This window comes from Orycteropus afer, unplaced genomic scaffold (genome assembly GCF_000298275.1).
Source record: "Orycteropus afer afer isolate SDZICR_OR568_19922 unplaced genomic scaffold, OryAfe1.0 scaffold00080, whole genome shotgun sequence".
Classification (NCBI taxonomy): domain Eukaryota; kingdom Metazoa; phylum Chordata; class Mammalia; order Tubulidentata; family Orycteropodidae; genus Orycteropus; species Orycteropus afer.
In genome coordinates this window covers 8,840,898-8,852,482 of record NW_006921667.1, presented here as the reverse complement: position 1 = coordinate 8,852,482, position 11,585 = coordinate 8,840,898, and the positions used below count along the sequence as shown (strand labels likewise).

Below are 11,585 nucleotides of genomic sequence, written 5' to 3'. Positions count from 1 at the left end.
CTTTCCACAATGGTTGTACCATTTTACAGTCCCACCAGCAGTGTATGAGAGTCCCAATCTCTCCACAACCTCGCCAGCATTTGTTATTTTCTGTCTTTTTGAACTTTGATACTAGTGCTGGAGCAAGATGGTAGCTACTCCACATTAAAGAGCAAGTTTCAGAGTTTCTTCTCACATCCATTTTAGTCTTTTCTTTGTTTTTTAATGACCTTTTGCTTTCTTCATGTGTGATGTTCTCGATGTCATCCTACAACTCATCATTATGATTTGTGTTCAATGTGTCAGATCTGTTCTTGAGATGGTCTCTGGATTCAGGTGGGATATTTACTCAAGGTCATACTTTGGCTCTCAAGGGACTTGTTTTAATTTTCTTCAGCTTTAACTTAAATTTGCATATATTCAGTAGATGGTCTGTTCAGCAGTCGCCCCTGGACTTTGTTCTGACTAATGTTATGGCACTTCTCCATTATCTTTCCACAGATGTAGTCTATTTGATTTCTCTGTATTCCATCCTGTGAAATCCTCGTGTATGGTCACTGTTGATGTTGTTGTAAAAAGGTATTTGCAGTGAAGAAGTTGTTGGTCTTGCAGAATTCTATAATGCAATCTCCAGCACATTTTCTACCACCAAGACCGTATTTTCCAACTACTGAGCCTTCTTTGTTTCCAACTTTCATGTTCCATCACCAGTAATTATCAATGCATCTTGATTGCATGTTTGATCTATTCCATACTGCAGAAGTTTGTAAAAATCTTCAATTTCTTTTTTTTTTTTTTGGCATGAGTGGTTGGTGCTTAAATTTGAATAATAGTGCTCGAATAATTTGTTTTAGAAAGATCAGCACAAGGCTGGTCCCTATAAGGCAGAGGTTAAAAATGTCCTAAATTTCCAAGTTTTCCAAACTGCTGTAACACTCCATCATCTCTAACATCAACTCCTCTTCCCCTTAGTACTTTCCCTCCTGTCTTAGGGATCTTTATTTTGCTATAACAAACATCTCACAGAACTCACACACTGCCAGGGAAATGGCTACCATGGTGGTAGAGGCAAGGAAGCCAGCAAGTCCCAAATCCATGGGTCAGGCGTAGGTCTGGAGGATTCTCTTCACTCATGTGGTTGCATGGGTAGCAAACCCAGTTGCTGCTCAAGCCCAGGCTGCTGTCTCAAGTCCAGGAACAAGATGATGATGAACCAAATACAGGATCGGGAGCAAGAGAGAGTGAACTTTCCCAGAACATTCACATATCTACTCTCAGAGAAACTTTAAGGGTAATGACTTGAGTCACACCCTCCAGCAAGACAGGCTCAAGATACATCCCACCCTACATAGGCATGGAGGCTAGGATTTACAATATATCATAAAATGGAGTGCTATGGCTCGAAGCGCCTTGTTAAGCAATTCACTGCACTGCAAATAGGTACATTAATTGATCTTCCTTCTAGGTATATGGATATCATCCTATCATTGACAGCATTGTACTTTAGGTTAGTTCTTGAAATACTCTTTTTGATGATGAATGTGATGCCATTCCTTTTGAACTTGTCTTTCGTAACATAGACCATATGACCATTCAATTCAAAATAGCCAAAACCAGTCCATTTCAGCTCACTAATGCCTAGGAGCTCTGATAGCATAGTGCCTAAGGCACTTGACTGCTAACCAGAAGGCTGGCGGTTCAAACCCACCAGCCATTCCTCAGAAGGAAGATGAGGCAATCTACTTCCAGAGTGATACTGCCTCAGGAACCCAAGGAGGAGGGGTCACTATGAGTCGGGGCCAACTCGACAGCACATAGCAACAACAACAATGCCTAGGATATTGATCTTTATGAGTTCCATTTCATTTTTAACAACTTTCCACATTTGGTTATTAATAAATGTTTGCAGCTGTTTTTTTGTCCTTTTGAGGCTTGACACATCAGCAAATTAAGTTCACAAAAGCTTTACTCCATCCATGTCATTTAAGGTCAGTTCTGCTTTGAGTAGGCAGCTCTTCCTTGGTCATATTTTGAATGCCTCCAACCTGAAGAGCTTATCTTTCCACACTACATCAGACAGTGTTCCACTGCTATTCGGAAGTAGATCTCCAGGCTATGCTTCCTAGTGTGTCTTAGTGTGGAAGTTCCACTGAAACCTGTCCACTATGGGTGACCCTGCTGGTATTTGAAATACCAGTAGCATAGCTTCCAGCATCACAGCAACACTCATGCCACCACAGTATGAAAAAATGACAGATGAGTAGTGGTATCATGATTTTGCATCCTTCTACTTTTCTGAGTTCATATGTTACCTCTCTAATAGTTTAGTTAGTTTGTGGATTCTTCAGGAATCTACATATGATCTCAAGGAGCCTTATTGGAATCTGCCACTGTTTCACAGGGGAAAGATTTGGCAATCTGCTTTCTTAAAGATTACAGCCTTGGAAACCCTATGCAGCAGTTCTTTTCTGTCCTGTAGGGTCGCTGTAAGACACAGTTAACTTGACTACAATATGTAAGATGTCATCTGCCAAAAAAGATGCCTTTTAACTCCTTTTATTTCCTAATTGCTGTGCCTCGAACTTCGAACACAATGTTGAAAAGGTGGGCATGCTTGCCTTGTTCCTGATCTTATTAGAAAAGCTTTCGGTCTTTGAACATTGTGATATCTGCTGTTTGTTTTTTGCAAATGCTCTTTGTCATGTTCAGGAAATTCTCTTCCATTTTTAGTTTTCTGAGTGCTTTTGTCATGAGAGGGTGTTGAATTTTGTCGAGCTTTTTCCTTTATCAGTTAAGATGAGCCATATTGGCAATTCCTTGAAAAAAATAAACATAAAATTGTAGGTTCCCCCCCCCATCTGAGAATAGAGCATTCTTGTGAAACCTTTTGTGAGCTGAAATAACATAAATCGAAGAAGCAATTGCTGTTACATTATATATATGGGGAAAATTTTGGAGTGTTCCCAGACCCAAGAAAATAATTTACCAGGTCATACCAAATAACACACACAAAAAACTGAAATGGCATTAACATATAGTTTGTCGTACTTTAGTAGCTTGTATATTGTTATGATGCTGGAAGCTACACCACTGGTATTTCATATATCAACAGGGTCATCCAAACCAAACTCACTGCTGTCGAGTCGATTCAACTCATAGCGACCCCTTCTTGGGTTTCTGAGGCAGTATCTCTACAGAAGTAGATTGCCCAGTCTTCCTTCCAAGGACTGGCTGGTGGGTTTGAACCACCAGCTTTCTGGTCAGCAGCCAAATACCGTAGGCACTGCGCCACCAGAGCTCCTAACAGGGTCATAGTGAACAAATTTCAGCAGAGTTTTCAGACTAAGACAAACTAGGAAGAAGCACGTGGCCAAGTCCACTTCTGAAAATATTGGCCACTGAAAACCTTATGAATAACAGTGAAACATTGTCTGTTACTGTCTTTGTGTGGCTGTGAAATTTGAGTAGTACTAGCATCAGAACCTGTCTAACTTTGTTGTCGTTATGTGCTGTTGAGTCAAACCCGACTCATAGCGACCCCTTCTTGGGTTTCCGAGGCAGTATCACTATGGAAGTAGGATTGCCCAGCCTTCCTTCCGAGGAGTGGCTGGTGGGTTTGAACCGCCAGCCATCTGGTTAGCAGGCAAGTGTCTTAGCCACTATGCTACCAGAGCTCCTTAACTTTAGCTGGGAATAATTTTTAGCTGGGGATAATCTATGAGGTGGAGATCAAATATACCTCCACTCTCCAGCCTTTCTACTATTTGGACACCAGCCATCCCTCCCATGGCACTCTTCTCTTCTGGGTTTGAAATTTCATTGCAGTGGCCAACAAACAGCACTTACAATTAAGTGGTTTTTTAAGGAAGCAACTCATAATCAGGATAAGAAAGCTTGCAGGCAAAATCTAGAAGGCTCTCCTGAAGAGGAGAGCACATACCTCTCTTCAATGCAAGACAACTCTCTTAGCTCCTGTTGGTTTTGCAAGCAAGCTGGCCCTTCTCTTTACCATGCACACATCATCTCAGCCATGTGGGCCTGCCTCCTCTCAGCTCCCTACCAAGGACAAGCCTCCTGTTGCTGCTGCCCGTGTCCCCCCCCCCCCCCCCCCAGGGTCAGGCTTTCTCTCAGACTCCTCAGGACAGGCCCTCTTAGCTCCCTACCATCACCACTAACTCCACCACAGGTCCCCTTCCAGGCCTGTTGCTGCTGGCTCTGCTGAAAGGCCCCTTTTTGGCTTCTTGCTGTCTTCAACATCAGAGCCCTTGACCTGTGTTAACAGCCCTTTTAGAAGCTTCATTGCCTTCTCTCTCTTTGCTGTTTCTTTCTTCTGCTTCTGTCTGGTTTCTGTCTGCATAACCTCTGTAACTTAATCCTTTCTCTACCATTAAATTGTCATACGACCTTGGACAGGTCAGTCTTATATAAATGTAAATGTAACACATATATAAAATATTATATTAGTTGATCTCAAAGATACCTTGAAGCATAAAAATTCCATGAATTCTACAAAGTATGTGCTTGCTAACTAGAGAAGCTACTCAATAAATGATCTTTTGTTTCCTTTTTTTTATAGTGATGAGGTTAAATGCGATGCAGCTAGCATGCTCAGAGACAAGCTTGGCACATAAGACATTCTCTCTAAATGTCGGGCGCCATCGAATCAGTTCCAACTCATAGCGACCCCATGTAACAGAGTATAACTGCTCCATAGGGATTTTGTTGTTTTTTGTTTTTGACATTTTATTGTGATTTGGGTGAAATTTTACAAAGCTGATTTTACATTCAAGAATTCATGTACATTTTGTTTCATGATACTTATTACAATCCCCACGATGTGACAGCTCTCCTCCCACTTCTTCCTGGTGATTATCTTTTATCTTTTCCCTGTGTCCTCCTTGCCTATTTATTTCTGCCTCCCTAGCTTTCTCCCTATGCAAATACTGCCCTTCTGATCTCTTGTGGTTGATTGTTTTACATCGTCTTTGGGGTAGTTGTTCAGTGTAGTCTATTTTTTATCTGTAGGAGATACTGTTGTATTTTTAATATTTTCACTTATCAGGGTTTTGTGCAAACTTTAATTGAGGAGTCACTAAAATTAATGTAATTAAACTCACAGATTTTATTTTTCTTGCATTTTATAGAGGGAAGGACTTTCCAAATTCAACAAGATCTATGAATTTGATTATCACCTATGTGGCCAGGTAGGTACTGAAGCATTTGCATCATACAGCTGATGTGTGCTTTCAGATCTATGTGCCATTTGTTGTACATGCCTTGGGTATTCAGCTGTGGCTGAGAAGGTTGGCTTTCTACCATACTCATTGCCATTATTTCTGACTTACCTCAATCCTATGGAACAGAGTAGAACTACCCCATAGAGGTCTCAAGGCTATAATTTTTAGGGAAGCAGAGTGCCACATCTTTCTCCTGTGGAGCAGCTGGTGGGTTCAAACACCAGCCTTTCTGTTAGTATCCAAGTGCTTTAAGCACTGCACCACCAGGACTCCTTTTTTAAAAAAAAAAAAAAAAACTACAAGTTGTCCCTAAACTGCATTTTGTTTTCGAGTTTTTTAATCAAAGGGCCTGTATATTACAGCAATGTCACTGTCTTTGAAGACTAACTACTGTTTGATCTGAAAGTCCCTAGTTACAGGTTATTATTTGATAATTTATAAAAACCCAAACCAAGCCCATTATCATCAAGTCCATTCCAACTCATAGCAATCCTATAGGACAGAGTAGAACTGCCCCATAGGGTTTCCAAGGCTGCAAATCTTTATGAAAACAGACTGTCCCATCTTTCTTCCACAGAGCGGCTAGGGTAGTCATACTGCCACCGACCTTTTGTTTAGCAGCTGAACACTTTAACCACTGTGCCATCAGGGCTCCTTGATAATTTATAAGAACTCAATTTTTAACGGGAGCTCTGGTGGTGTAGTACCTAAGGCATTTGACTGCTAACCAGAAGGCTGGTGGTTCAAACCCATCAACCACTCCTCAGAAGGAAGATTGGGCAATCTACTTCCGTAGAGATACCACCTCGGAAACCCAAGAAGGGGTTGCTATGGGTCAAGATATGGTCTCACCTCAGCCCTTTATAACAAGAAAAAAGCTATATAATCTGCAAACAAAAAAAAAAGGGAAAAAATTTTAAATGATAAAAAATGCATTTTGGTACTAGCATAATTGGATTGCTGTGGCTTTGCAGACCTATATTTATGTTTGGTCCCAATCCACTGTTTTAGTTTGTTTTTTCTTTCATATAATTCCCTCCATTTTATTTCAATGACTTGGCAACATATAACTGCTAAAAGAATAACTCAGGTTTTGTTGTCATTCATTTTGTTGTCAGAATGTTACAATGGTAATGACTTCGGTTTCTGGACATTTGCTGGCTTACAATTTCCAGATGCAGTTTCGAAAATGGTCAGTATTATTCCTTGGGAAGAGACTTTTCTGAGACATATTGATCTTTCTGTATAACTTTATATTACTAAGAAAACCTGTTGTTGTTGTTGTTATGTGCCGTCAAGTCGGACCCGACTCATAGCAACCCCTCTTTGGGTTTCCGAAGCAGTATCAGTACAGAAGTAGATTGCCCAACCTGTCTTCCAAGGAGTGGCTGGTGGGTTTGAACCGCCTGCCTTCTGGTTAGCAGTCACGTGCCGTAGGCACTATGCTACCAGAGCTCCTACCAGAACTCCTAAGAATATCTAATTCATTGTGAATTTTTATCCTATCTACAGAATAAGAAAACGCTTTTAAACGTTCACCCAAAACAGACCTTTTTCATGCGGTCAGTCATTGAATTGCATATATCTTACTGCAGGTATGCATGAAAGGGTTCCAGAATTTCTTCTTAGCCACTCTATTATCTTCATGGGGAATTGGGAAGTACATTATAAAGAGAGTCAGAGCCTTGCTTTTAATCATCTGAGGTTTTCACTTGAAGCTTTTTCTATGGGGGATCCATCCATGAGCCCACCAAGCTATTTGGTCTCACTAGAATGGATGACTCTCCATTGTGGACTGAGGTAGGATTTTTGTTTTTCTAAATTGTACTACTACTTCTGTTTTTATTTCTTTTCTAGGCAGAGCTGCAATCCCCTTGTCCTCTTTGAAGCAGAAATTGAAAAATACTGCCCAGAGAATTTTGTAGGCATCAAGGTAGGATCTTTTGGAGGACATATGGCATTGGGGTTGGAACAACCACAAAATAGTCAAAATGAGTGATTTCTGTATTTTTAGTGCATTAGAATTTAGAAATAATGTATTCCAACAAACTCAGTATCATGATTAAAAAGATTATTCTCACACCTTGTGTAAATGAGGCCATTAAAACGTAGGTGACCAAGGGACTAAAGTAAGCCATTTTGTGAATAATAGTTGTTTAAGTAAGTATTACTCATCATTAATTCTTCTAGCCCTCACCCCACCTAATTAGAGTTAAGAGACTACGCAATGCCAGCAGTTATTTGGAAATAAATTGTGCTATTCTCAAGTAATCAGGGCACCTACAGTTCACAGCTAGCTGAGAAAGCTTAGGATGGAATTCACTTGGGTGTTAATTTAAAAGAACAGTTCTAATCAGAACCAGAAGAGCTATAAAAGTGTGTTAGAGCTGAGTTATACGTTTGTCAGGGGTGAGTTATGAGTATGTGTCAGAGGTGAGTTGTAAGTATGTATTAAGGGTGAATTGTAAGTGTGTGTCTGGGAATTTCTAAGTATGTGTCAGGGGAGTTACAAGTATATATCAAGAGTGAGATGTAAGTGTGCATTGGGGGTTATAAATGTATGTTGTAGATGATTTATACTTGTGTGTCAGGAGTGTTTTACTGAACATTCAGTTTTCTAAACTGGAGGGACTGCACTAGTGACCTCCCATTCATTGTAGCTGGTTGGAACAGTTTCCTCTGATATTTTTTTTCTCAAGTTGGTGTACTCCAAGAATGCCATTAATTTTCAATCAGATTCTTTAGTGAGAAGTGTCAAGTAATTGCTTTTCAGAATCTGCTTTCACTGCTGTTTCCCCATTGTGAATTTCAGAAAACTCTAGAACGAGAGGCACGGCAGTGCCAGGCTCTGGTGATCTGGACTGATTGTGACAGAGAAGGGGAGAATATTGGGTTTGAGATTATCCACGTATGCAAGGCTGGTAGGTGATGCCACTTCTGAGTTTTTTACTTTGGGATCACATAAATAACCTGTTCTCCTATATCTGTGTATCCATAGGCCACTAGTTCTTCCACATGTATCCTTTCCTTCTGAGTGTATTGCACCGGGCAAATCTGCTGCAAAAGACCTCTTTAAAGTGCCGGAGAGCAAAGATGTCTTTTTGAAGACTTAGGTGCACCTAACCCAAGCCATCGTATTTTCAGTCACCTCATACGCTTGTGAGAGCTGGACAATGAATAAGGAAGATTGAAGAAGAGTTGATGCTTTTGAGTTGTGGTGTTGGTGAAGAATACTGAAAGTACCATGGACTGCCAGAAAAACAAAAACATCTGCCTGGAAGAAGTGTAGCTGGAATGTTCCTTGGAAGCAAGAGTGGCCAGACTTCATCTCACCTACTGTGGTCATGTTGTCAGAAAGATATCATGCTTGGTGAAATGGAGGGTCAACAAAAGAGAGGAAAGCCCTCAACAAGATGGATTGACACAGTGTCTGCAACGATGGGCTCAGTTATAGCAAAGAGTGTGAGGCTGGCACAGGACTGGGCAGTGTTTCATTCTGTTGCACGTAGGGTCGCTATGAGTTAGAACTGACTCGATGACACCTAACAACAGGCAACAATTGTTTGGCTAAAGTTGAGCCATGGGTGTAAGTTTAATTCCACACTTGAAGGATGTTGAAGGGCTACAGTCTCAGGAGTCCCTCCAGTCTCTGTCAGGCCAGTAAGCCTGATCAATTTTATCGTTTTGAGTTTTGTTCCACCTTGTGTTCCCCATTCTATCCAGGACTTCCTATTGTGATTCCCTTCAGAGCAGTTAGCTCTGGTAGCCAGATACCATATAGTTCTTCTGGTGTCATAGTCGTGGACTCTGGGGTTTGCGTGGTCCATTAGTCCTTTGGACTATTTGTTTCCTTACTCTTTGATTTTCTATGCTCTTTTTGCTCCAAAGAGTGAGTGAATGTTTGTCACTCTGTTGTTGATTTATGTTTGTTGAGGTATTCATTTATAGAGACCCTGTTGGCTACAGCGTGGAGTTGACTATAATCTTTGTGATAATGGATTGCCAGGCCTGGTTCTTGGATGCTGCTGCTGGGTGGGTTTGAACTACCAACCTCAGCTGAGCATGGAATGTCTGCACAATCCAGGGACCATAATCTTTATGGAAGTAGGTCACCAGGCCTTCTTTCATGGCACCTGTGGGTGGGTTCAAGGAGCCAGTCTTTTAGTTAGCAGCCCAGCACTTAACTGTTTGTGCCAGCCAGGGACCCCATATATACATATATATGTGTGTGTATATACATATGTGTGTGTGTGTATATGTATGCATGCATATACATATATGTTGTTATTGTTAGGTGCTGTTGAGTCTATTCCAACTTGTGGTGACCCTGTGTACAGCAGAACAAAACACTACTCAGTCCTGTGCATTCATCACAACTCTTGCTTTGTTTGAGCCCATCATTGCAGCCACCTTATCAGTCCATCTCGTTATGGTCTTCCCCTTTTTCACTGACCCTTTACCAAGCATGATGTGCTTCTTCAGAGACTAGTTCCTTCTGATAATATGTCCAAAGTACATGAGACAAAACCTCTCCATCTTCACTTTAGGGAGCATTTTGGCTCTACTTCTTCCAAGAGAGATTTGTTTGTTCTTCTTGCAGTCTATGGTATATTCCGTATTCTTTGCCAACACCATAATTCAAATGTGTCAATTCTTTGGTTTTCACATGCATATGAGGTGATTGAAAAATATCATGGCTTGGGTTAGGTGCACCTTAGTCTTCGTAGTGACATCTTTGCTTTTTATGTGTATCTACCAAATTCAAAGTGTAAAGAATCATTCTAAAATCTTCTGTTTATTTTTTGTTTTGTTTTGTTTTTTAATTTTTTATTGTGATTTCTGTGAAAGTTGACAGAGCTAATTGGTTTTCCATTCAACAGTTCATATGCATTTTGTTTTGTGACATTCACTGTAATCCCACAACAACACTCTTCCCACTACCTTCCAGTGTTTACTATTTCCCTATGTCCTTCTTTCCTGTCCCTTCCTGCTTCTGAGCTTTATCCTTGGGCAAATGCTGCCCTTCTGATCTTGAATGGTTGGTTGGTCTGTGGAGTGGGAACCTCCCTGGTGTCATTGTTCACTTATAGCCCTGTCTGTTTGGCTGAAAGTTGAGCCATAGGGGTGAGTTCAATTCCAGTCCTGAAAGGTATCTAAGGGCCATAGTCTCAGGAGGGTCTACCAGCCTCTATCAGAGCAGTAAGTTTTTATGATTTTGAGTCTTGTTCTACATTTTTTCCCACTCTATCCAGGACTTCCTCTTGTGACCCCTTTCAGAGTGGTCAACAGTGGTAGCCAGGTACCATCTTGTTCTTCTGGTCTCAAGGTCATAGAGGCTGGGGATCACAATGCTCCATTAGCCTTTGGACCAGTTGTTTCTTTGCATCTTTTATTTTCTTCACTCCTCTTTGCTCTGGACGGTGAGGGACTAATAGTTACACCTTAGATGGTTGCTCATAAGCTTTCAAGACTCCAGTCACTACTCACCAAAGTATTATGTAGAACTCTTGGGGCTTCCAGTCAAACAGTAGACAGGCATATAAAGTGAACATTTACACCAGGTAGGTGTACTCCTTAAAATGATCAGCCATGAGAGATCAGAAGAGCAGTACTTGTACAAGGAGATAGCTCAGAAGGCAGAAATATATAGGAAAGAAGGACACAGGGAGGAAGTGGGAAGAGAGCTGCTGCATTGTAGGGACTGCAGTAAATGTCATGAAACAATGTAGATGAACTGTTGTATAGAAAATTAATTTGCTTTGTAAACTTTCACCCAAATCACAATTAAAAAAAAAAAAAAAAAGTGTAATGTAGAATATTATCTTTGTAGACTATGTTACGCCAGTTGACTTTGGTGTCCCCAAGACTATGGTCCTGAGTTCTGAGCCCCCAGACCCAGTGACTTACTCCCTCAGGGTGTTTAGTTATGAAAACTTTGTTGCACCTTGTAAGCTGTATGTATTCATGGATGTATTTGCAGCATATGTAAATACATATGTAGAAATATCCTTTGTCAAACCTGTATTTATTCATAGGTAAAATCCCATTCACTTCCCACTGTTGTTCAGCCTGTGTGTCTATGTATCTACTTGTAGATTATTGTTATTACTGTTATTTCAGGATTGTTTATGTAATGGTATGTATCTTTATTGCTTTTAACTCTTGTGCTCCTCCCAATATCTTCCTTGCCTTGACTGTTTTATGCTGACTTTCCCCTTGTTGTATATTGCCTTTCCCCTCACACAAGTTAATTGTGTGTCCACACTCTATCTAGTGTTTTACCCTCTCTTCCCCTCCCACTCCTGGTAACTTTCATAAAATGTTTCTTTCTGTGTATAAACTTTTTCTTTACTTTCATTAAATCTCCCA

General features: G+C 40.7%; 1 protein-coding gene across 1 annotated transcript in view; it reads left to right on the top strand.

The window, feature by feature from the left end:
• TOP3A (DNA topoisomerase III alpha) overlaps window positions 1-11,585 on the top strand; it is a 92,757-nt gene that overhangs the window by 36,319 nt on the left and 44,853 nt on the right. The window contains exons 2-5 of the mRNA XM_007941461.1: window positions 5,124-5,183; window positions 6,335-6,408; window positions 7,074-7,149; window positions 8,029-8,137. Of these exons, the coding sequence (XP_007939652.1) occupies window positions 5,124-5,183; window positions 6,335-6,408; window positions 7,074-7,149; window positions 8,029-8,137 (319 nt within the window). The remainder of the gene's footprint in view (window positions 1-5,123; window positions 5,184-6,334; window positions 6,409-7,073; window positions 7,150-8,028; window positions 8,138-11,585) is intronic.